The 27,999-nt window shown below is 34.2% G+C and overlaps 2 protein-coding genes across 2 annotated transcripts in view; one reads left to right on the forward strand and one right to left on the reverse strand.

Annotated features, from left to right (window-relative positions):
* Positions 1-27,999, reverse strand: part of SYN2 (synapsin II) — a 180,913-nt gene that overhangs the window by 59,736 nt on the left and 93,178 nt on the right. The window lies entirely within an intron of this gene.
* On the forward strand, positions 844-27,991 carry TIMP4 (TIMP metallopeptidase inhibitor 4). The gene is made up of 5 exons (XM_032194142.1): positions 844-1,192; positions 18,266-18,363; positions 23,082-23,196; positions 23,857-23,981; positions 24,136-27,991. Exons 1-5 carry the CDS (start codon positions 1,063-1,065, stop codon positions 24,331-24,333), a joined length of 666 nt encoding a protein of 221 aa, XP_032050033.1. The 5' UTR covers positions 844-1,062; the 3' UTR covers positions 24,334-27,991.

Genomic DNA, 27,999 nt, shown 5'->3' on the forward strand with positions numbered 1-27,999 from the left:
AAGTTCTATCGTCCATGTCAGTCTATATATTTTATTACTCTCTAATCAAATCTTATCTCCTAACTCCCCCATGAAACAACTTTAACACATGTAACAAACAACATGTAACACATATCCAGACTGTTATAGCAACAGAAGATCTGCAGTTGAAAAAGATTTCCCAACTTTTGAATTTATGTGTGTTCCATGTATAGCATGAGCCAGAAAATGCAGATACAGATCTATGCTGATCAGGACATACACGTACATTAAAAAGGAATGCAGAGAAAGAGTTGTGCCTCCAGTATACATTAAATGTAAAGTAAATCTGTGATAAAATAATAAAAAATGCCCTTTATTGCAGCTTTTCTTTTTAAATCATTTTTCCTTGTAACTACCAATTGTTCTAGTCTTACAAATAAGCATTGAAACATTTCCTTTTCATGAATGAAGTTCTGTCCAGCCTGCAAGCAGGGACGTCATCTCAAGAAAATGCACAGAAGTGCAGGGAAGATCAGGGACTGCAAAGGAAAACAGAGCTTAAAAAAGGACAGCTTTGTTTACTTGACCAAAATAGAGAAGGTAGCAGAACTGTTCTTTTTTTTTTTTTTTTTCTTTTTCTTTTTTTTTTTTAGTTTTGGAAGGAAATTTACTAGAAAAAAAAAAAAATCTTTGTTTTGCTAAAGATCACAAAACCAGCTTCAGATACTTCTAAAAGATGTTTTTGTAAAGCTTTTTGATTACTAACAGTTATACTGACTCATAAGAGCAACGTTGCAATACATACTAAGGTAACCTCACTGCTGGTACAATGATTTTCACCAATGATGTGCTTTTTCCTTAAAGGAAGGCGGAGTTACAAGTTAGTGTCAGGGCCATAAATAAGAGGGTCCTATGTCAGGGAAATTAGAAGTCAGTTAACATAACCGTATACTGAGACTGAGCATTAGAGGGCTTTTCTAAACCAACGCTGTTGAAACTGAACAGTGAAGTAATCAGATAGTTATTAGGAAGTTTAGATATAAAATCAACAGTAAGAAAGCATTTTCTCTTGGCTGACCGATTAGCCGTGCTTAAGGCAGCATGAATCCTGTACTTAGTACCTTGTTGTTTTCAGTGCTTCTGCTGCTGACCCACAGAATTCAGGAGCTGGTGGAGGCGTGCAGCTGTGCCCCTGCTCACCCGCAGCAGCTCATCTGCGATTCTGCTTTAGGTGAGTCACAACTACTATATGCTTCTAAGTTTGATGGTAGGAAATCAAAGGAAGCTAGTCCAACTGCTGCATTTTTTTTTTTTAATTGTTCTTATTTTATTTTTTGTACTGCTGTAGGGGAATATTTTAACCAGTTGGCTTAGTCTGCAGTTAGGATTTTAAAACAAAATGATTGCAGACATCCCCTTTAAAAATATGGCTATGGGGGAAAAATGTGGTAGTAACTGTTCTGGTTTTTTGTTTGTTTGTTTTTTTCCAGAATATTTTGTGGTTACAAATTGTTGAAATTAATATATTATTTAGTCTTTTTTTTTCCTTCTTAGTAAAAACAACTTGTGTATTAGCTCCTAACTTAGAGTAAGCAGGGAATAATACTTCTAAATGTCTACTGTTCACAGTATCTATAATAGACTATTCTATCTAAATATGCATATTATGCATATAGATGTTATGGCACTCTGGAAAAACAAAAGAAAATAAACAAAAATAAAAGTCCGTGATGACAACATCTTGAAACACTCGATCTTTGTTCTGCTATACTACAATATCTTATTTTGCTGTTGTTGTTGTTGCTTTCCAAAAAGTACTTGAGGACAAAACTGATATGCCCTTTATTTTATGCAGATAAGCTGTCTACAGGACTTCTGCATAAATACGACTCTCCAGTCTTTAGGACAGTTTTATTTCATGATATTCAATCAACACCATGCTTGTCAAATGACTTATAGAAAGAAACTAAAGATCTCAAAATTAGACTGCATGGGGATAAGAAAATGTGACATTTTGCAGTCTTTTGATTTCATTAGCTCAAGCTGAGGCTGGTTAGCTTCCATCTAGTGTGAACAGTAAATGTAGAACATGAGTTTCCAAAGTGTCACAAAATTAGCATCTCTATGGGGCAGGCAATACCTTCTGCATACTGATTAATTGCTTTTATACCCTGACAGAAAATCTTTGTAGCCATGACAAACTCTAAGCTCTATTTGTGGCCATCAGTTAAACTGTTTTTTAATCTGGTTGTGTTAAGCAATCTTTTTCATTAAATTACCTACACCAGGCGTTACAAACTTGGAGTGCAGGTGTGAAAGAAAATAGAAGTTATACTTCCAGGAGCTTAACTATGTATGTATACATTTAACAGCATTAATCTGCTGCATTCCTAGATTTAATGAAGTAACAATTTTCAAGAAACTTATTTAGAGATTTATCTAAATAAACAATTTTACAGTACAGAGGAAATACTCATTACAAGCTATACTCTTTAGGGAAACCATTCTGGCCATTCATATTAAGGCAAATTCCCATAGAAACATTTTTAAAAGGGTAGGTATATGCTACTTTTAATATATGTTTAAATAAAACATAATGTACCTTACATTTATGTAAAATACAACTACATTATATTTGGACTTGGTGCTCAGGCTCTGACTCACACAGACGCTCCTGTTTAAGTAAATTGCACCTTTCACCTAAGGTATGTTTACATCTTGAATCCCTTTGTTCATTATTTATCATTTTAAAATAGCATTTATATACATTCTAATATGATAGAGAGGTACTGATATTCATTCACAGAAATATGTGTACATATACCTTTAGATATGCATATATATACATTTGCTTATATGTACATACTGCTCTAAGCCTTCATGGATGAATTAATTGCTTTATTCTGGACACAATGCCTCAAATAAGCAGAGCAAAATGACTTTAAAGGAGCTGGAGAACACCAGTGGAGTGTTTGCCCTGTGTAAGAGAAACCTGTGCAAACCACTTTGGCAAAGGCAGCTCCTCCATCCCTGATGCCAGGGCTGGGACTGTCCTGGGGAGCACAAGACTGGAGTCCTGCCACACAGCACAATCCCCACAGGAATTAGGGCTATGCCTCTGCAATGCTGCTTCCTTTGAAGCAAGGCAGGTCTGAAGCCACACCTGTATCTTTCATGCTACTTGGCTCTTAAGAGGGGATGCGTAAACTGGGCCATGCTATTAAGTGTCCCGTGTAGTAGATTACTTCAGACTTATATACATATACAAATATACATACTTTTTAAGATACAAGAAGATTAAAGCTCAAACTGAAGATGTGTACCTTAATTTCAACATATTCATATTTAGAAAATATTGATAAACAAAGAGGCCAGCTCTTCAGCTACCAAAATCCATAGTAGTTAAATGCTAATCCAGTTTTTTACTAAGACTAACTGCAAAAGGTTGAATAGTTCATACATCTCTGTACTCACAAACACGTTCAAGTATACCCTTGCAGAATAAAAATCCATCACATTTTATTAAAACCAAGAAACCATGCCATGCCTCTAAGTTCCATGTTAAGTAAAACGTGAGATAGTCTCAGTCTTGCTCATAGCCATTATATGTACTTCAGTTACTGCATTATTTCTCAGTTTTGCTATCTATCTGTAAGTTTTCATATTTCCTTTAGGATCACTTGGGATTTAGATGGAGTGAAAACGGAGGTGGAAGAGGTTGAATCTATAGACATTACTTCAGCCAGTAGAATGTGTAACGCCACTCAGGAACCTTAGCATTTATGTAAGATACACAAGAAAAAAAACATAATCAAAGAAATTAAGTCTAGGACAAGCTCTTCTCACTTTCACATCTGTTATCTGATTATTACTGTGCTATTTTTTCTTTTCTTGACAGGAGGCTTTTGTGCTTTTACATTGTTCATAAATACTCAACAGCTACCACACAACCTAAGAAAGCCTGTTATTTCTGTCAAGTTTCTTACAGACCTAGAGCAAGAGAGTGTTTCTGGTCTTGACAAGGTGGTAGCTAAAACAAAAACAACAGATGAGTGAAGAGCATTGCATGTGTGACATGGCTGTATGCCACAGGAAGAACAGTAATGATGAGGTAGTAGATATGATAGGAAATCATGACTATTATGTTGGTTCTGCCATTTATGTGACCTTGGGTTTATTAATTTTCCTGCTTAGCTTAGCTTTAAAAAGGTGTGATTTTTGTACAGATTTGGGTAGCTCTCATGAACTTCTCAGTAGTTTTAATTTTCAGTTCAAAGAGAAGTAAATCCTCATCAGTATGAAGTGCCTAGCACCATGAAGATATGCTCCTTTTAGTAGAAAATAGATACATTTCTTTTGTGTTCTTCTAAATGGTGCTGAAATCCTATATTATATATATATGTATATATAATATATATATATATATAATATAATGTGCAGAATGCCTTCAAACCTCAGTGAACACCTATACTTGTCAAAAGGATTTCCATCTGAAATGGAGATGGGAGCTTTATTAAACAGCAGTTCCATGTACTGCATAGTGATTGCAGGTGCTGAGTATCCACACCAAAGAATCCAGGAGGCTTTCTCTGTATGGAAATGAAACACAATGAGGATGTGCTGTTTTAACCATTCCAATTCAGTAGTGAGGCACCCCAGTTTCAAGACGATAGAAGTGTCCTCTGAATTTTTTTTAGAAAAACCATGGATAAAACTGAGTTTATCAGATGGTCAAGATGACATATTTTGCTTTTGCCGCTGACTTCAGTCACTCTTGGACTCAATTCCAAACCAGTGTTCACATCAAATTATATAGCCAGCAGAGAAATTGTATACATTGAGAGGAATAACTATTTTCTAAAGTCTATCACTTTTAATTCAAGCTGTTTTTCCTTTTTTTAGGCAAAAGCAAGGTTTTTTGGACAATAGGACTAACATGTAAATACTTTGCATTTCTAAGATAAGTTACACTAGTACCCTATTTTAAAGTAGACTTCTTTCTGATTTCAATTCCTACATTTGTTGCTTTTTCTTAAAAATTAAAACAATCTTCTTACTGTATATTGGGTATGGGATTGGAATAGAAATGACTAACAGATCTTAAGTACAAATAAATACATAAAATAGCTTCTGAGAATTGTATAGCTTTAGAGAGGAGCGGCACATCTCAAAACACAATGGAAACTTTACAGCTGAAGCTTGGCAGTCTTTTCAGCCTGTTAAAATCTCATATGATCACCAAGATCATTTGGCATATCTTTACAATGCCTGATATATTAAATTTTAATCATGTTTAAAAATAACTATAAAATGTTTATTTAAATATACCAGAATTAATTTTTCAGTTCCTCTGGTATAATATGAAACTCAATAATATAGAAATAGCATACTGTAATATTAAAGTGTTCATGGCTCAGCGCCCCACAATTTTGTCTCACTGCAATATAACTTTTAGCTTTGTACTGGAGTAGATTAATTTGTTAGAGTGGGAAGTAACTTTGTTTGATGGGGAGAATCAGGTTTGGAAAGGGTACTATAAATGTTGACAGTACCCCTTCCAAGTTAAGGGGAAAAAAGGTACAAAGCAAAATTGAAGTAGACTTTATATTTTATTCATACTGTATTATGTTATATGCATCCACTATATTCTTAATCTTATAGAGCCTATTTGCTCTGAGTAGTGTGACCAAGCAGTGGTCACACCGTGATTAAGTGGCTATGTAATTTTTGTTTATGACTAGTGTCATACAAAAAGTAATAACTGTATCATGTAACAAAAGACCATTAAAGACAGGGATGCAATAGAGTTCCATAAAAATCCCAACTGTTGAAACCATTGCTGGAGGAAAATGGGCAACATAGCCTTGCTGCATGACCATGGCTGGATCCTGGCATCTCAGTGACAGACATGGGCTTCACACAGATTGCATCATGGAATTGCCTAAAGACTTTTAGATTTCTGTATAGCATGGAAAATAATATAGTACTTGTAATATGACTTGCATTTATATTATTTTCCTGCCAAATGGAGGCAGACTTTACTCTGCTTCATAAAGATGTCCTGCTATTAGAGTAGAAATCAGTGACATTAATGCATAGGTACATGTATATTTCTAGAGTAACTTGTCATTAACAGGAAAGGATTATGCAGCTACCATTTCTCAGGGATCTCAAGCCAAAATGAAGGCTGAATTTCTATTCCAGGAACTGTGAATTCGATTACAGAAATAACATGCAGGATTTTTTTCTATTCTAGTTCTCCCTTCCTCCCTGAGAAAATGCACATAAAAACAACAGGAAAAGTACAGCACCTGAACATGTTTCTTGCAAGAAGTATTAGGTAAAAGAACCAAAAGCTAACTGAATATTTTGTAGTATAACTAAATCTCAGTATTATGGTAGTTCACTGATTTAGAAGTAACTCAGAAATACTATCTCACTGCTGAATGTTATAAATGCAAGATAAGATAATTCAGCAACTGTGTTACTTTTAAATAAAAGCATGCGTTATAGGGGTAAGAATCTAACACCCATGATTTCAAAAACATGCTGCATACAGTGTGGAAAACAAAATGCAAGCTTAGGAACAAAGATTAAATAATATAAAAGAGAACAGGAAAGACTGCCAAACTCTTAATCCTATTAATCTACCAAGTTTAATCCCTAACTTTCTCATTAAAAAGTATTTCAACAATACCGTGTTTCTTCCGCATGGAAGAAGAGGTATGCTGCTATGAATGGAAATCTACAATAACATTATGTATGTTGTTCTACAGACTTCAGAGTATAAAGAAAGTGTTATTCTTCAGCTGAAATTAGGCAGATGTTGATTACTAGTCAAATGATGTGGTATTTGAGGCTTGTGAAGTAGAGAGAAATATTTCTGGTAACATGAGTAGCAGCTGTAAAAACAGTGCAGAAAAATAAAACTGACCTTGAACAACATTAGGAAATCATGCTATTTTTAATGTAATATTTAGTTAAAAGAATACCGCACATCTGTTTAAAAAAATCACCTCTTCCATTTGAAAGTTTATAAAAACTAGATTTAAAAACCTCTCTTATAAATTTAATGTATTCTTCTAATAACAATAAGAGACTGAAAAATCTGGTTTAACAAGGCAGCCAAACTAAATTGACTCTTCCCTTCAACACAAGGAATTTTTGCATCCCAAGCCAAAAACAGAGCCTCACAAAATCCTGACCTACCAGAAAGTCCTAATGTGCTTGAAAAAGATAGGCCTCCTACAGTTTGAAAACCTCACATGGAAGTGTATTTCAGATGCAGACAAACACAACTATTAATAAACCACAAAAGAATAATCAAGGTCTGCAAATCATGTATGTTAAAAAAAGGTTGATAAACAGTATAAATTGACATCCATATGAAAGAGCAATAAAACAATCTTTCATACCTGCTTTATAGAATTCAGAATTTTGGTGGTTTGTTTTTTTCCAAGTAGATGAGTCTTGGAATGTAGTAATATTTTTTTTGAATAAAAAACACCATGAAAAACAACCAATTATATCTTATAAATCATAATTCATCATCTAAAGAAGAAAGTGCTGCACTGCTGCCCTTTGTAACCAAATCATTTGCACAATGGCGATATCAATTGATTAGAATAACTCATAGGGATTAACATATGAAACCTTTACAAATGCATTTGTGATGTTTTCCTTCAGTGGGTAAAGTGTATGTTTCTGCAACATATTTTTCTCCTTATTGTCTATTTTTATGCTAATAGACTTGGATTTGGCCCGATGCTTGTGTTTCAAGTTAGTCTTTCCTTTTAAAAAACTCCCTTGAGTTCTTTCAGACTGAGTGATAACACTACAGTTTCAGAACTTGTTTTTAAAGTTACAGATAAGACTGTTATGTCACCACACTTACCTTCTCATGCAGCTGGAAACATCATCAAGACTAGGCAATGCTCTTTCAGATGTTGCTTTCCATAAAAAAAAAAATATCTGCTATAGTTATATTCTTCCAGATATGTGGATAGAGATCCAAAGCCTTTCTGTCCAAACAGTCCACCAAGTTCCACTTTTTTTTTTGTGATGTTCAAAATGTGTGGTTTCACTGGTTACTTTGCCATTGATTTAGTTATTTTACAGATGGCTATGAACATTTATTCATGGAATATCAGAAAACTGAGATACAAAGCAGGAAAACACTGCCTTCCCCTTCTAACTAGCATACACATTTTGAACTACAGATTATTTGGCCTTCATTCTAGGAATTGTGCAGAAAAAGTGAATATTAACAATGTAGACTTATGTTTAAGAAATCCATCCCTCAAACACAGAGGGAAAGATTTTTTTCAGATTCACTCAGTATTGGACCAGTTTTGCTGCTGCATCACTATTTATCTCTAGAGCTGAACTAATAAACCAGCTTCAGACATCTGAGCTATGTTACAGTTTGGAAATGAAAGTGCTGCTTACTACTCTGTCTTGTTGAAATCTAAACTGATAGATAGACCAAATGTTTAGCAGTGTTTGTTTGTTTGTTTTCCCCAACTTTTTAAAGATCGTTCAAGAGCATCTTGCTTGGATCTCAAAAGACAACAGAAAGTATAGATGTTTACTGCTAGATTTCCAATCTCAAAAGAATGAGTGATCTTAGTATCTCAGCAGATATCCTGAGGTAACTTTCTATCTCTCTAATGAAGTCTGGAACAATTAAAGCTTGCACAATAATTCAGAAATCAAAGGTGCAGAAGAATGGTTCCAATCTCCTTTACGTTCTAAGTTGTTTTGGCTTATGATTCTTGGAAGATATACCATATGGCTGTGACAATATTAGACATCATCGGATTTGTTAGATTTATTTTCCAAGTGGCTATTGTTATATCTCATTGCCAAATTGGCATTATAATCAATAATTTGGTAGCTTTACTGTGGGAATCTTGAAGTCATCTTGATGTCCCATGAACACTGCATGAATCATTTTGATAAAAGGATCAGTCTTCACTCTGTACCTAGGGTCAAATTCCATTCACTCCAACCCGAGACATAGACTCTTCAGCACAGGAAGAAAAAAAAAAAAATGAATACTATGAAAATATTTTGCAAACGTGATAATAGTGTGTGTGGGGTTTTTTTTTTTGTTTGTTTTTGTTTTGTTGTTGTTGTTGTTGTTTTTTTGTTTAAGGGATATTCAGAGGTATTTGTACAACTATGACAGAAGAGCTTAGGGATATGGTTTAGTGGAGGGCTGTTAGCGTTAGGTTGGAGGTTGGACTCGATGACCTTGAGGTCTCTTCCAATCTAGAAAATTCTGTGATTCTGTGAAGTGGTATAGCTCATTGGAAGTGCTTGACATAGAGGAAATTATGGCAAGTGTAAACCGTGGAATATATATATTAAAAAGAAATCAGAAAAACACAGTGAAATAGATATATTTTACATTTAAAAGACAGAACCTCATCCACAGGATTGACAGATTCCTTAAAGAAACTCAAAAATAGCATATGAACAGAAGATGAAGAAGTTTCAGTGTTCTAGTAAATTTGTAACTACCAGAGATCAGAAATTTAAGTTAATTTGCAAACGTGCAAGGTGCCTTTGAATTTATTGCAAATAGACTTAAGGATTCACGTGCCTCAAAGATAAATAAAAAAATAAAGGAAGTGATAAAACATGGAGTAGTTTTTGATAATAGAGTACAGGCTTCTTTGCATATAGTACAGGCCATCTCAACTAAAAATATGTGAAATGAAGTCAGTAACAGTAGAGCCTTTCTTGGACCTATAGGAGAAATAAATGAAGAAAATTATAAATGAGAACTGGATAAAAATAATGGCATTTTTATGAGATTGTATTTGCAACATTATATTGATCATATACATGTATGTATTGATATAATCATTACTTTGATTCATTAAAAAGTAGCAGACATGATCCCTGCTCCAAGTAATGTTTATAATACAGTCTTCCACAACTTCTTACCATATCAATGGATACATACATTCTGTTATTATATGAGTATGTGAATGCTCAAGTGCCTCTATACAGATGCATGTACAGATGCATCTACTGAATTTAATGATTGAGAAAGCATTACTGCTTTCTTGTGGAAACTACACATGCAAATTGAATACCGAATCTAAGGAAATAAAAATCTTAAATCTCCTTAAAATTATTTATATATCTCTAAAATAATCTGCTTTAAAAATAAGAGTATCTGCAAAACTGTGTGTTAGATATTTAGTTACTTATTTTAAAATATGTTAACATCAATAACCTTTGTCTTCTTCCAAATGAAATGCCTTCTTTTGTCAGTATTAGGAATGCCTGCGAGTTTAAAACAAAGTTATGATGCTCCTTATGTATTGATAATACTTAATTTTTTTTTCTTTTTATATGTATTTAGATAAATTACAATCTTTTCTATATAAAGATATATGAATACTTAAGGAAGTTCACTTGCCTTCTTCAATGGTGAAACTCAAAGCTTTACAATAAGAAAATGTGGCAAGTCTATTATATAACTGAACAGTTCTGCATGTTTAGTTAAGAATATAGCAGAGTTGCATTAAGAAAGTGGGAATGTTGTACAGATGAGAATTTGCTTTGAAGTGTGAAGTAAGACTTCTACAACATCTTGTATAAACTATCTTTTCTATCCAAGCATATATTGTATTGTTTTAAAGTGGGTTCATTCATTTTCATCTGTTGTGACAAATTCTGTGCAGATTTCCTCTTCCTTTTTGCGGTTAAGATTATTCTCCTTGCCTTCTGAGTCTCTCCTCTGTGCAAGAGAGGTTAAGCAATATCAAATGCCTAGTTTCCAATGTAAAGAATAAATGTAATTGTTTTTGTCATGTCTATGTACTCATGGAACCCAACTATTCAAAACAGTGTTCTTGAATTCCTCTGGCAGCTCTGATAGCTTTACTTGCCAGTATTCTTTAAACCAAAGTTTGTAGGATTGGACCAAAATATACTGGGTATAATATCAATGGCACCTGGACACAGAGAAGGTAAATTAAAAATTGTGTCTATGCCCTGGATTTGGACTTCATGGCATTTATCTTGGACTCCTAAGATCGTTTAGCTCTAACTTGAGTTCAGGTGACTATGGTAGATGAAGCCAGTTCTACTCACAGTCTTTTAGTTAGCTTGCATTTAAATTCTTGGACAGTTAAAGATTCATGTCTGATTTAAACTGGAAGCAAATCTGACTAGTGATTGTGTATGCTGGCCAGACTACTCTGCACATAGAAATTCTACCTGGAGCAGCTCTTTAGCTATAAGAAGGAACAAATTACTGCCCCTTCTCTGATCTCGAGCTTCTTCTCCTGTTCAATCTCTTACATTTATTCTGCCGAATTAATTTACCCACCCCCAAAACAGAAGACAAGCACTGTTGAAAATCTCATTACCAGATTTGCCTGTGTTCTTCTACAGAATATGAAGTATTTAAGCACTTACATACTACAAAGAGGGGGGTGATCCTGGACTGTGATGATTACACATAAAGAAAGAGTGACAGGGTTTTATTAAAACTTTTTTTTTGTTCTTAATTCTATAGGTAAACACCCCAAAGAGAAACCTATGTTTTGGCTGCACATGTTTGTTGACAACTCTTGGCTTACAGAATCACAGAATCATCTAGGTTGGAAGAGACCTCCAAGCTCATCTAGTCCAACCTCTGTCCTAACACTAACCAGTCCTCCACTAAACCATATCCCTAAGCTCTACATCTAAATGTCTTTTAAAGACCTCCAGGGATAGGCTGCCCACTTCCCTGGGCAGCCCATTCCAATGCCCTTTCCCTTTTGGTAAAGAAGTTTTCCTAACATCCCACGTAAACCTTCCCTGGCACAACTTTAGCCCATTCCCCCTCATCCTGTCACCAGGTATGTGGGTGAATAGACCAGATTAGCTCTTGCTCTAATATAATCTGTGGCACTACCAACACTGTACTGCAACCTCTAGTTATCATCGGGATTATGTCATTGATCAGTTAATGCATCAGTTCTGGAAGTTTCCCCTATGATACCACACAATAAACAAAGGCATATAAAACAAAGAAAGCCTTCTACAGTTAAGAATATACACTCCTAATTTAAATTAAAAACAGGCATATCTTTATCAGATACTGTAAATTTGTATTAGCACCTATAAGAATTACTACCAGGTAAACTGATTTATCATGAATTTCTATTTTGATACACCCAAACAGGCAGATAACCCCATTTCACGATGGTGGTTACAAAAAGAGTTTTACTAATGTTTCATGAAAAACCCTTATCCTTCCATCCTCTGTAATGAGGAATGGAAACCTCAGAAAGGAGGAAAAAGTGTACTCCTGGGTAATACAAACATACAACAGAAAAAGCCATTTTGCATAGCAAACCTATATGATCTCATTTCAGTTGTTTCCTGGTTTATTCTGCAATTATTTTAGATCTCTGGACCTGGGAACTTAACATTTACAGTTGCAAACAAATTATGTGGACTCTGTATTCCTGACTGTTTGTTTGATGAATGTTTTCAGTATGTGTATAAATCTATCTGGTACAGACACTGTAATATTCCAACCATATTTTTAGCAAGTTGTATTTTAAACTACTACACCTCAAAGAGGTAAAAAGTTTAAGTTCTGGGTATAGATACAATAGAATAGACTAGTTGAGTTGGAAAGGACCTTCAAAGATTATCTAGTTCAACTACAAAATTTTAACTAATATTGTAGTAGAAGGGTGAGCAGAAACAGATGCATTATTTTATATGCGAATGTTCTCATTTGGGTGAAAGGACATTTTAACATATAAGGGTTCATTTGAATGTAAGGCCTTTCAAATTTATGTACTCCACATATATTGTGTGTCTATAGTTATGTTTATAGAAAATGCAAACTGCTATGTAATTTCAGGAAAAAACAAAACAACAACAAAACCACAACAAAACCTTCTGTTTTCTCTTTCTGCACTTTCAAATGCTTTCTTCTGTCTGTTCCCATATGTATCTAGGATGCCATCCTCAACCCATCCACAGAACAATACATTCATTGAGATACCTCTCCCTGTGCCACTTTTTCGTTGTCCCTGCAAGGCAACAAATATAACAGCCTTACAAGAATACATGAGCAATAGAATCTGGCAACAGCTTGACTGAAGTGTCAGACGTTAAAGAGACAGGTAGAAATAATTGCTCAAAAGACTGAGGCGCTGTTTCTAAAATTTGCAAGTGGACTTACAAGAACATGAATGGAGATAAATCCAGGGGCAATATGGTTTCCTCTGCATCCAGAATCACACTTTGTTGATGACCTCAGAATCCATTACAAGCCAAAAGGACAGGATTTAACTCTTCTTTATACAAAAATCAGTTGAGGCATCCCAGCCTAGAAATTTTTGTCCTTCTACTCGTTAACTTACCTAATCGCTGAAGGACTAGATTGCGTTAACTGGAGTTTTGAATATATGAATTGTGGGCATTTAATCAGTTTATTACTGATAGCATGAAAATTCCAGCGCAGCTAATATTTAATATTCATCCATCATGACAATGATCTGTAACTCTTTAAATTCTAAGAAACAAATAAAACGTTCAGCACTAGTTAGAACAGTCTTTACTATCTCAGGCACAAGAGCATTCTTAGTGTTGCAGTCTTAGCTTACCAGCACTTCTAATCAATAAAATAATTTAGTTTGGGAGGGACCTGTAGAGGTTGTCTAGTCCATTCTGTTCAAAGCAGGTTCAATTGAATCAAACTGCTTGTGGCCTTGTCCAGTTGAATTTGGAGTACCTCTAAGGATGGTGAGTTTACAGTCTCGCAGGGCAACATGTTCCGGTGATTGATTACCTTCTGCTACATCACGCCTTAAGACCCTCAACCTCTAAAATACCTTACATTTGCAATCCTGCAGTCTGACTTCCATCTGCACTTTCATCTAAGCTGCTGTGGCATTTTCCCATTCTCATGCTGTCATTCTTGGCTAATGCTATAATTCTTTAGGCCTTCCACTTACAAACCCTGATACTCTTGGTTTGACAGCTTCTTATGGAAGGCACTGTCATGAGCAAAAGACTCACACTTTTTTCTTACCCTTTATATTGTACAATTTAGCTTAGAACATAACAGTGAATAACAAAGTAAGTAACAGTCATTCACAGAAGTATTATACAATAATATGCATGCACAAAGCTTAAACTAGTTGGTGTGTAACACCTGCCCCGATCAATGCAGGGTTCAGTTAGTGCTATTATTATATCACTATCATTAATAGTATCAAGCAGGAAGGAGTATAATCAGGTCCTGATGAAAACCATATGTTTACTAAGGGAAAAATATTACAGGAGGGACCTCTGTGCCTGGAGAGGACATTCATATCAGAAACATTTGTCTTACTTCCCCTTCTTGGCAGACCACAGGGGACTGTTACTTTTCTTCTCTCTCACTTTTCTTTCTTTCCACCCCTCTACACCCATTTCTCTCCTTTTGTTTACCTTCAAAATTAACTTTTGTTGTAGGTGACAATATAGGCCATCAGCAATGAGTATTTGTGTATGTCAGCTTAACTCAACAACCCTTCCTGCAACTCATTTTTTACCTTACTACCAAGTCACATTTTTTCTAGTTGCAACTTGTGTCAGTTGTTTCTTGTCCTATCGCATCTGAGAAGGGTACAGCTACATATTCTCTCATTAAGTGACTCTTCTTATCATTAAAGAAAGTATGTTCACTGCTATTTCAATTGGCTTTATAAATGTGTTTTTTATCAGAAGAAAAGTACTTCACAGACTTTTAGAAATCATATCTCAGAAATAAAAATACTGAACCCAATCTAAATAAAACAACTCAATACGTGTCTCTGTTTCTCATGTTACTGTGATCTTAACACAACTTTGTTCAGGAATTTCATCTTGAGTGTTTTTAGAGTCCAATCAGCTGACAAAAGAGATTTTCGAAGCTTCAGGCATCTGCTTCCCTATCTGTCCATCTTTATGCAGTTCAAAATTACTTAATTCAGGAAAGAAGGATTAAAAATATTCTTAACGGATATCTAATAACAAATGCACAGTAACCAAGTTGGTTTATATCTAATTATAAATGTGCAATAACCAAGCTGATATACTATATAGAACATTGTCCTTCTTATACTGCAACATTCTATGACACTACTAATAAAAGCAGTGATTGCTCAGAGGGGCAGCAACCTGACACTATGGACACAGCATATTAGTGGGAGCCAATAACTGCTACAACTGTATGATTTTTATTCTAAGGTTCTAATTGACCCCCCTTATGTAGCTTTGATCACATTAACTCTTATTTCAGATACCTGATACCACTTTCAGCTGCAAAGTAGGGATAAAGGTTTGTATTTTTTACAAGTACCATGAGTTACAAAACATGACTGCAGAAATGCTACATCCTACTACTGAAATATAAGAGCGAATGTCTTTTGAAATATGTCATAGATTTTAAATGCGGAACAAATTTGAGGCAGACTGAATTATTGACATTAGAATATAAGAGCTATGCATATGTATTTTATATATGCAAATTCCTCACAAAGAATGAATAACTGTCTGATAGATAAATGGCATTATTACCCTAAACAACCGGAGGCTCTTCTCAGCCAAATAGAGAAGCAAATCCAACAATAATATAGTTGATATCACTTCTTGAAAGAAAGTGCAGACTAGGAGAAATCCTAAGTTATAACCACCCTCTGAACCACAAGTGAGGAGGAGATGGCTAGGCCCAAGAATGCTAAATCAGGAAATGCTTGTGGTTAAAAACAGAAGCAACCACATGAATCAGAGGCTTTAGGAGACAGCTAGACGAATGATTGAAAAAAAAAATTCAAAGTACAGAAAAAAAAAGTAAAAAAATAAGACTTGAAAGGCACATAAAGATATACATACATTTGAATCTGATTTCAGGAGAACAGAAAAAGTAAAACCCCAATAACTAAAGATTTAGACATCTTTTAACAATAAAACTTTCTTGTCATTAAAAATAAATAAATCTTAGTTTGGTATTCCTCCACCATCTGGAAGCTTTCTCTTAAACAAACAAGTAAGTGAAATACACACAATATAAAAATAGTTTTCATTTTTTTCTACATGCCCACAAAAAGATCTCGTAATGACAAAACCCAAAATATTATCCTTTCTGCCTTATGTAATTCCATGGAGACTCTTTGAGCTATTACAGATTATCTGTAATGTTCCTGTCAGACCATAATGAACAGAATTTAATAAAAATATGAAAACTAGCAATATTTCAATATTAAATACAGTAGGAAAAGTAGTTTTAATTATTCTACATAGGTTTGCATTGAGTACACAGGAAAATATTTCCTGCATATAAAACACATTATGGTACAAAGAAAATTATGGAGCTAGCTCCTAACTGTTGTCTCGCCCCATCTACATTGAATCAACTCTTTTGTGAGAATACTTTTCCTTAGGAAGAAATGCTGCAAAGGAAAACAAAACATGATTCTAGTTTGACCTTTCCAGTAGTATAGTACAAACAATCCACAACACTTTTTATCTGGAATTAGATCAAAGCACCTAAGAAGTACTGTTAATTTGTGGGAACATTACACATCTGCAGATGATTAAAGAGATGCTGCTACTTACCATTTGAAAAGAGGAATTTGCTCTTCATACTTAAAAGAACTCTTTCCTTTCAATCCAACACATAAGTCTAAAATGCTTTAAGAGTTTGAATGGCTTGGGAGAAGGGAGCACTGTGCCAAAAGATGGAGGACTCAAGCTTTGAAGCTGCAGATACCTGCATCATGTTGATTATGACATCTAGGTTGCTCTGCTAATAAGAGAGGAAATGAGAATTGCCCATTCTTATATGAGACTAACCTCCATTTGGCTGTAAGAAAAATTACAGTTTGAGTTTCTTATTGTTTTTATTTGATGGTTGGAGGTTAATGTATTGCATACATATTTTGGGGGGAGGGGAGGAAGAAGCAGGATTTTTATGCCAAAAAAATAATAATAATAATAAAGCTGCTTCAGCTTGAAGGTAACAAAAAGTATGAGGATTTCATTATAAGAATAGTCAAATCCTGGAACAGGGGCTCAGGGAGGCAGTGAACTGCTTCCATGCTGAGAAATAATTTCTAGTCGCTGTCATATCTGCAAAAAGTGGCATACCTATGACAGAGAGAATGAATCCAACCGTTCCCTTTAAAAATGTGGATGTCCTTGGACAGATCTCTCTCTGCACAATTATGAATTGGATTTACAGTTGAAGTGAGATTGGACTGTTGACTACTAAGGCCCTTGCCGTTATCCCTCCATGGAGATACAGATTGTTCTGACAAGTAGGATGTCTGCAGAGAAGCTGCAATAGCAGCCATCCAGAACCAAGCAAAAATTGGATTCCATACTGTTTCTGGGAGGTGTAGAAGTACATCGAGAAATTCTGGCCTCAATGTAACATGCTATATTCTTAGAATGCCGTTATTCTCTGCGACAAATACTGCTGGTATATTTTAAACAATATACATGAGAGATGCCTAAAACAAACACAGACAGGAGAAAAAATCATTTCCTCCATCACAAAATTTCTTACTTTCCTTGCTTAAAGGATAGGAAATAAATGGAATGTGTCAAGAGAGGGAGTAATTCATTTATACAGGTTAACACAACTAAGGACACTAATAAAATGCCAAAATATATGGTCTTAGGAAAGTGAGTGAAAGTATGCTTGTCTTCTTATTTTGTGAGTAAAATTGATGCATTAATCTTGCCTAGCCTGGTCTTTCTGAGTGTCAATTTCAAGTCTATTTAACTGATAAACTGATAAACTGATAAATGTCTTCAATGGGAGTTTCCTTTTCTCTTGCTGCCTGATCATAGTGTTTTATCAAAAGTTATGGTATGCAGGTCTTTCAAAGATTTTGAAGGACTACTTTAGCAAAACTCAGTGGTAACTTATTTCAAATGTCCATAATCATAGCAGCCATAACCATAATTAGCATGAACCTCAACAGTTAGCCTTGCTCTAATTTAGTTACGGATATTTTAACTCAAGGGTAGCACTAAGGATTTTGAAAATTTGGATGTAAATGTCAGGAAATATGTAAGCAATAGAACATACCTCTGTCAAAAATAAGTACTTGTATCATAGGTAGCCCATTTGTTATTTTCTGCTCTTAACACACCCTAATGACAAGCCTTAAAATCTAGTTCTAAAAAAAAAAAAGCTAAAATCTATCAAAAAAGAAAAAATTAAGATAAATGTAATTTTAGCTATTGCTTGTAAAATCAGGTGTATGTCTATTTACATTTTTTTTTTTTTCCTTTATTACAGTGATTCGAGCAAAAATATCCAGTGAAAAGGTGGTTCCTGCCAGTGATGATCCTCTTGATACCCACAAAATGATCCGGTATGAAATCAAACAAATAAAGGTACATGGAATCACTCAGCTAATTTGAAGTTCAACAATAACCTCTGCATATAAATACAATTAAACCCCAAATGGTTTAAGCTGCAAAAGGATCCATCTGCCTCCAAGGTTAGAGTAGGTGAACAACACAGAATTAGAATAGAAGTATTAAAAAAAAAAAAGGGGGGGGGGGAAAGGAGAAAAAAAGGAAAACTCATGAAGGTCAAAACAGCTACTTGCTAAATAAGTGTATTTTTATAATACTTTTGTTATTGACAATTGCTTTATTAAGATTGTATGAAAACAAGTCTATGGAAAGGTATTCACTATATTTACTTATTTTTTGTTTCTGGTGAGAACGTGATCACATATGTAGCATTACAGTGTTGCAACTCTGACTGGATGATACAAACTTTTTTTGAACAGAGGAAAGCATTTCTAGCTGAAATAGCAAGGATCATTCACAAGTGGACAGGAATATTTGCAGAAACAGGAGTCCTTCCCTGATATTCATGCAAACAAAAATCCAATTGTATGAATATAAGCTAGGAAAGCAAACACAAAGTGGGAGTACACAAAATAATAAAGTGATTCAGAATCTCACAAGATTTTTCCATTATTTGTTAAGTTCCAACAAGAAGATACATTCATTAATGTTCTTTAAGAAGATACTTCTTGGTACCATTGAAGTTACCATCAGTCTTTATCAGTCTTTCAATTATGTTAAAAGGTCATGACCTACCTGTTTCTGGAATACGTAAAGAGTATCTCTCAATTAAAACGATGTATTACAATGGTGTGTTTTCTGTTGCTGCTGTTGCTTTTTTGTTTGTTTTGTTTTGTTTTTCTCTTTCTTTCTTCTGTTTCCAGTTCTCCAGGTAGTCTCATCTCTAATTTTTCATGGAATATTTTGTATAACCCTTCCAACCTTAACCTTTCTGTGATTTACTTGGAACACTTCAGCAGATCACTGTGAATTGATATGTGCTTTCATAAAATAATAATTAAAAAAATCCAATTCCTCAGCTTGTACTAGTATATCAGTTCAAGTAAACTAGAATATCTCAAAATATTCACAAGCATAGTATCATACATGATGTCTGTTAAGGTTTTATAGCAATTTCAACATGCTAATTAAAGATAATTTAGCCTTGTTAAAATAAAAGCAAAAAACTCTACCATCTGCGATATTGTCTTCTTCAGCTATTAAGAATATTTCCAAATGTTTCTTCATAGAAATAATTGTATAAATACCAGTTCTCTTTCCCCCACTAGAACTTTAATTTTATGTTGCTACCCTGCAACTCTTAAGTGAGTAACTTTATAGAAACACAAATCTTATACTTCAGCACAGGAAAAAAAAAAAAAAAAAAAAAAAAAAAAAACAAAGAAGAAGAATGAGAAGTCTAGTTTGTGTGATTATTATTTCCAGCCTGTAAACCTGTTCTTCAATAATAGCACACTGAAATTTATTCAATCCATTCACATACTGTTGGAGCTGCTTTGGAATTTCTCCCAAAATTTCATAAGTGAAGACCTGGTCATCAGTAAAGTCATGCATCAGTAAGAGATCTTGATTTAACTCCACTGAGCTTCAGAAGGCAAGTCAGCTAGGACTGGACGTATCAGGGAGGTTTATTATCTAATAAAAGATGTTCTTTATCACACAACCATAGACTAAAGACAAGGGGGGTCACAATGGTCCCACCCTTCAAATTCCTACTTCTGTCTAGGACAGCTAAGAAGAAGGAGGAGCTGAGGCTTCCATCCTGGCACACTCAGGCTGCTCAGCTGAGTTGGGATCCAGCTCCTTGTTCACTGTCTAACAAGCACAATAAAATGATTTGGTTTTTAAATCTCTGCAATACAAAGTGGTTGAGCCAACAGGAGATTCTGTACACTTCAATTCTTTGGTGGTATGGCTAGAAAACTCAACGTGTCACTTAAAAATATAAATGTAGAGGCAACTTTGTCTGTACTTTGTATATCTTACAAGAACTGACAAAAAGTTACATAATCAGTTATGTTCTGAGCTTATAACTCAGTTGGCATACCAGTGAAAATTAAACAGGACCGGGTATACTGAAAAATTATCAAGAAATATTCACTTTTAAATAAACAAGTTTAACAGAAAAGCGTTATGGATAACACTGTAAAGTTTGCACTGAGCTACAAAAAGTAAAAAGAGTGAGGAATTTATAGAAGTTCATGCTTGTAAACATTTGATAAGTGGAAAGGAATAAACTAAAATAATGTAGATGTACACCATGGGCCACATTTGGCTACTTCAGTGGAGTGGGACTATTCAGAGACTGACGTAAGATTTTTTCTGAGAATCTGATTCAAGCTTAATTTGCAAGTGCTAATAACATCACAAGGATATCTTGTCAGCTGTCTTCAAAGTCTGACCTACATGGATCAGTGACACTGTGTATCGTTGCAGTTTCCTGAATAACTTAAAACTTTTCTGATCACAGCAATAACCTTATCACACTATTTCTTATCTTTTCTCTCAGATGATAACATTTGAAACAATCTAAACAGCATATGTCAAATATTAATACATATATATTTATTATAGAGTTCCTTTTCTTGATTGCTTACAAAATAATTTCTCATATTTGCCCGTAAATTCTCCTGACTCCTCCCTGTATTTTCCTTCAATAAATCCTACCAGAACATCAGATGTAAATGGATCATACCACAGTGTAGAATTGAGTCAAGACATCCTATTCTAACCCTTTACAGAAGACTCCACACTTCTAGGAGTTGAGTGAATACGACAGAGAAGATCAAATACGATTTACCAAATTAAAAAGAAGGTTAAAAATTTAAGAAATGGTCTAACCTATATCTATCTCAAAACCAGAGACTGATCAGATCTGGAATTTCACAAAACAATACAAACAAAAACCCCAAAAACCCGAACCTGATGAGGCCTGCAGGGAGCTCCTCATTTATTATATATTTTTATTAAACTAACACCAAACTGCAGCTCCAATGAAACTCAAAATGCACATTTCAATATTGACCAGACCTCCAGTATTAGTTGCTATGGACACATATATAAATATATACGTATATATTACTGTTGAATCAATTTGCGTTGTCCACATAATGCCACTTAAGTTAATTTCTATTAGGTGGTGAGTTATTCAAATAAAAATTGTGCTCTACTACACAGTATAGCACAATCAAAAGATTCTGAACATGAAGAGAACTCAATTTAGAGGATGCTTGCATAGTTTATGCAGTTACTTTGTACTAGACACAGCTGTCTAGCACACATACCGTGAATAACGTGGGTGCAAGTGTAGCAGAAGCTAGGGATTCCATTTCCTAAGATGGCAGGTATAAAAATGGCTTTCAATGGGAGTGAGGAAGGTCTGCCTGAAGCTTGTGTTAGCAATGAGACTGATACTGTGCAACATACCTGTCCTGCTCTTGCTTCCTCATCTGGCCAGCTTTTTGTGATCTTTTACATTTGGCTGACATACCAGACTACATTTATCCAATGAAATTAAATACATTGTCCATCAACATTATATACATTTTCTAATATTTTCACTGCTGTACAGGCTACAGTTGTGTTTTTGTTTGTTTGTTTGCTTTGGAGGATGTTTACTTCTACTAAGTATTTCAAGTTACCATCTAATAATTTTGGATGGGAAGACCAATAACAACACCTTTGACTTTTTTTTTTTTTTTAATTTTGTAAATTAAGGCTTAAAAAAAACCCTAACATGTTACTGTGTATTTTGAAGTGCCCTTTAATATTTAAATCTCCCAAGAGAACTTGGGTAATGTGAGCATATTTTCCAGAGACGCCAGCTGCTATTGGGAGAGTTTGCCCCTGGGAGCTGTGAAGCTTGCAATCGTCCACAGCTGTCAACACACAGCATGATGTAGCCAAACAGGGCCCCTGGAGTGCTGGGGTTTCAGTTATGTCATATTTGGTGATGACAAGCATTCTGAAGTTGATTAGCATCTTACGGTTCCCTCTCTGATTTGGATATAACTATATTTGTTATTAATCTTCTAATGGTTACTTTAAGCATTATTTTCAAAGTTGGAAATGCTAGTAAAGGAGCAGATAATCTGAGCACTGCATGGGCTTTGATTCTGAGCTTATTCACTTTGGTGCTGAAGGCCATAAATCCTAAATAGATCCCAGTTTCCAACAGTTACTTGAGAAGGTTGCATTAGGAAAATTATCAATTAGATATGGAAAAACAACATGTTTTAATGACAGAATATAAGAATAATGCTCCATTCCTTAACATGTTTCATGTTCTTGAAGTTATATACCATTACACTGATCAAGATAAGATTTCCCATGTAAACATGTAAAGAAAATTTTTTGCATCTTCAAAGATTCAACACTGCAGAACTTTGCTTAAAATGAATGGTGTGGGTTATTTCTTAAAGAAGTAGATGTGTGTAGACAAAGATGTCTGTAGAATAGAATTTGAAGAGAAAGCTTTAAAGATCCATTAAAAATACTGAAAAAGTAGATTTCAAAACTATAACTAAATTTAAAAAGGACCTAATTTCCTTCTGAAAACAATGGACATTTCATATGATGTAGAGATGGGGTCTAATTGTTGGTATTTTCTCATCAAAGTTGAGACTTCAAGAGACATTTTTCAAGAGATGCCCCATGTATTTCCACTTGTTGCTTGCAACTGTTTTTTCATATTTGTTTTCCATTACTGACTTTTACTTTCTGATAATTTTCAGATGTTTAAAGGATTTGAAAAGCTCAAGGATGTCCAGTACGTCTATACTCCTTTTGATTCATCACTCTGTGGAGTGAAACTAGAAGCTAACAACAAAAAACAATATCTTTTGACAGGTAAGAGTCAAAAAAAACAATGTACCTATAAGAACAAAAGTAACTGCTCAATGTACAATTTGATTGACTTTGCAAAAATATGCTCTTGTAAAAATATATTTATGTACTGTCTAAATAATACAAACAGAATGAAATGTACAAATTGTGTTAAGCCGTAATTACATTGTAATATTGCATGCTTTCCATCCTTCACTGGAAGATCTTAAAACAGTTTCAGAGGAAGTCAAAGTCAGTAACTATATAGTTAGTAAATAAAAACTATGCCATTATTGTTCTTTTTAAACCAAACCTACTGATTTTCCCATGAATACAAACATGTTTAACAAGACAACACATACCTATGCATACGCAGATTTGGTGGTGTAAGTAACTACAGATTTTTCTATGGAGTCCTGTAACCTGGTTTAACATACTACCCAAATTTGCATCCATCCCTTCCTGGCAGTTTATCAGCATCTTGTGAGAAATATCCTTGCTAAATCTTTACCATTTATTCATCAGAATAGTTCTAACAGTTTTAATAACATCCATGGAAAAAAGTCTAAGACTAATTTGGTGCAATTAGTTAAAAACTTTGGACATCTTTTCAATTTATTTCAGCATTCAGAAAACTGTTTTCTTTGCTTGCCTTATTTTTTTCTTATTTTTTTCATGCTGTAGGCCAAATTTTAAATGATGGTAAAGTCTTCATCCATTTGTGCAACTACATTGAACCATGGGATGATTTATCCTTGTCTCAAAAGAAGAGTCTTAATCAGAGATATCAAATGGGCTGTGGCTGTAAAGTAAGTATAGCACAAAATACTCTTTATTAGTGGAGCCCACCTTACAGCCAATATAATTTTTCACTGTTGGAAACTGTACTCTTATATACCATATAATTTATATTTTCTTGAGAAACCACAAATATACTGAATTAATGTACTATTTCACATTTAGATTACTACCTGCTACATGGTGCCCTGCTCGATCACTGCACCAAATGAGTGCCTCTGGACAGACTGGCTGATAGAAAGAAAGCTATATGGGCACCAAGCCAAGCATTATGCCTGTATCAAAAGAAGTGATGGCACTTGCAGCTGGTACCGAGGTGGCCCTCCTCCAGAGAAAGAGTTTATTGATATCAGCGAACCTTAATGTGATGACTTCCTGAAAAGCCTTGGAGTATAATTCCATCAAACATTGCACGCTCACAGCTTTGAACTGCTATCACCTAATGTATCTGTTGCTTAGAAACAAAAACAAATTGTCCTGTACAGCTAAAGTATGAGTCTGTGGAATTGGCACTCAGGCAAGAAGAGGAACAAATCTCCTGGAGGTAGCTACTCTGTAAAGTTAAGCTTATACAGAGATGCTCATGCTGAGAATGCTTCTCTGTATTCTCTAAGGCATAACAACTTTTTTTTTTTTTTTTTTTTTAACCAATATGAATGTACAAGAAAATAAGAATGGTCAGAATTTCATTCCCTATTTTTGTCAACCTACAAATTAAAAGAGCTTCATGTTTTATTCCAAACCTTTCTGATGAACTAAGGAATGTTTTATTATTTTTTTTCTGTATGAAAATCTTCTGATACAAAAGAATTATTGTACAGTGTATATGCAAAGTATTATAACAATTTGCTATAAAAGATTCAAAAATTTGTGTTTTTTTCCTTACCTGTCAAAACAAGTTAAACACTTTAGTGATTAAACCAATCTGTGCTCCATATTTTGTATGTTACTTATGTCACAGGTTTCTTTATTTACAGAGTCATAACTTTCATAGATAATTAAGTTATAACACAGCCTTGATAATCAAAATCCCCTTATCCAATTCAGTATTCCTGTGAACTAGCTATACCTTGCAGACCGTGAAGGCAGATGTTCTAATGCTTCAGCATTTTATAGAACCAACATAAATAATGACAAAGAAAACTGTTTATATTTACAGAAATTTACATGTCCATCATCACTGCAGCTGTAGTACTTGATATCACCTCTCTAAATGTGTGACTAGGTCATTTTACTTCAGGACTGTTAAAGCCTTGGCTTTAGAAGCTCATGTAAAAATATATGCAGTAGATATTTAATAACTTACAGTGCAAGTGATTCCTGAAAAGCTCTCAAATACTTGTTCATATTTAATAATACATTAAATTTGCCTTAATGACTTCTCATTCATGAATGCCCATTGACATCTGTCATGACAAATTTTTAAACTCTGACTTATCCTAGAGAAGTGTTACAACTTACCCTAATGAAGTGTTGCAACATAGTTTATCTTTTAGCTTCTTAGAGTCTAAACTTTTACAATTTGATTACCGTAGTTAATAGCTAATCTCACACATATTTAAGTTTACAAAAGTAACTCAATTCACAGTGGTAAAACTGAAGAAATTATTTTGGTAAATGCCAAAGTTTAGGTAGTTGACAAACTGCTTGTGCTCTAGAAATTGGATGAGAACCATCACACAGGTTATGGATCTGTAACAGCTGCCATTTCCAACCTATATTTTACTCTCTCTAACTTTCCCTATTGGATTTCTTTAACGTCATTCCAATTTTGCCTAAAGATTACTCTCATTTGTTCCTCATATAGGAATTTAGAACAATGGGCAGAGAAAAATATTTAGACAGTTCTGTTCTCATGTGGATAGATCAGATCCATTTGAAAGTTTAACACAAATACTGTGACATTTCTAGCCTATGGATTCATGAAGAGTTAGAGCTGTTATTGCCTGATGGCTCAAGGGTCCAGTTTTCCACATAGTGCCTTTAGTCTATTTGTCATTGAGAACTTTAAAAATCATCAAGACCTAAAATTGCGAAGAACATATTCATTTATTTAAGTGAATGGGCATTTCTAATTCTATTCAAATTCAGCATGTCCTATATAATTGTCTTACTAAGATATGTCATTGGATATAAAATGTATACTTGCAAAAGACTGTATAAACGATTTTTGTGACATACTCTGTTCTAGTGTTTCTGTTATTTTGGAAATTGCATTAATCCATATTTAAATGACAGACAATGGCAACTTTGAGAAGACAATTGTGAGAATGAATATTATTTACTTTTCTTGTGGCTAAATTAATACTTACAGAAAAGCAACAAAGTAAAAATCTATTTTGCTGGAGATTGTAAATGGTACTTACACAAGGGCTTTTATATTTTGTTTGACTGTAAAACTAAATAAATAGAAAAAAATGTTGAAACCCTATCATGTTTCACTTCACCCTACTGAAAAGATATTATCTAGCATTAACATAGAAGGAGTTAAACCTGAAGAACCATGCTGCATATATTCTGGAAAGCTGGAGAGTACTGACTGACACCATATTTTCCTGGACAAGAACAGGGTTTCAAACTAGTCTTTATGATCTTTATAATCTCTTATGATTTTTTTTTTTAATTATTATTTTTTTTTTTTATTTTGCTTTGGCTTTCCAGGGAAACAGAATGCGGCATACTGTAATTATTACAAATCAACAAAGATATCTTTGTTATCTATCCCCTTATCTATTTACCAATAAGTAAAATACTATCAAAGTCCACTTTGATGGAAGCACAAATGTTGCAACACCAACAGGAATGCACAGCATTATTCCTTTGAGGAAGAGTTGCCTATTTCCCTTAATAGCCAACGTTTCACTTTTTATTTTACTGTAAAACAGTTTGGGTGTTTTAATTTACAATCCTAAATTAAGACATCATATATTTGTGCTGCCAAATATAAAGTCAAATTAGTTTTCTGATTTGCTGGAGAGAAATAAAAAATTACCAAAGGCCAATTTTGGCCATCAACATAAAATATATATACACATACAATTACTTGTTCCTATATGAAATATGTAGGCGACTTTTCTTCCAAAAAGGAATTCATATCACAAAGACAATATTGGCAGTGCTAATTACTAGTCCTAAGGGCTGTGCATTTATATTACCAGCTTATAAATATATTTAAAAACCAGACAATTTCCTCATGTGAAACCAAAACAATTCCTAGATGAGCCTGCAAGAGCCTAATAACCATACAAGGTCTGAATTAAGCACATGGCTAATTAATATTCATTACATGTACAGTGTAGCATGTGTTTCCAATTCCATTTTGATGTAATGGTGCAGTTTGAATAGCACTCTGCAGCAAACAGATATTTTCTGGTTTTCAACTCAACATAGATGTTTCTATTTCTGTTTTATAGTGAATAGACCTTAAACATAACTAAACCAAATCTCATTGCCTTCTTTATATACATTGTAAAAATAAATGTTTTCTTAATTATTTAAAACTGTAATATGAATTATATGCTATAATTAGTTTTTTAAACATTTTATATTTGACCTGCCATAAAGTATCCAATATGAGGTGTTTCAGAATTATTGGCTGTCCAGTTTGACTTCTGTCTGAACAAAAATCTGGCCAAACTCCCCATAACAGATGGTAAAAAGATGTGTTTTTTTTTTGTTTTTCTTAACAATAAATATGGCAAGAAAAGCGTTAAAAAAATAAACCCTCAGAATGACTTTTTATTTTCCCTGAGATTCAGCACTGCTAAGGATTATGAAATAGATTGCAGCTTTCTGATTATGTTTTCTTTTTTTTTTCCTATCAAGATTTTTTACTGCAGTGGCACCAATACATTAGTAACAGCAGGTTACTTTAACATTTTATTTCTACTTCCTGAAACTGTATGTGAGGTCAGAGAAGAAATACGGCCTGGTACAACCCTTGATTTTAATATGAAAATAGTGACTTATGATAAGAGTAGAGAAAAGGATTGGAGAATGGAGACTGTACAGGTGAATGGAAAAAAAAAT

Source organism: Aythya fuligula, chromosome 10 (genome assembly GCF_009819795.1).
Source record: "Aythya fuligula isolate bAytFul2 chromosome 10, bAytFul2.pri, whole genome shotgun sequence".
In the NCBI taxonomy this organism is placed as follows: domain Eukaryota; kingdom Metazoa; phylum Chordata; class Aves; order Anseriformes; family Anatidae; genus Aythya; species Aythya fuligula.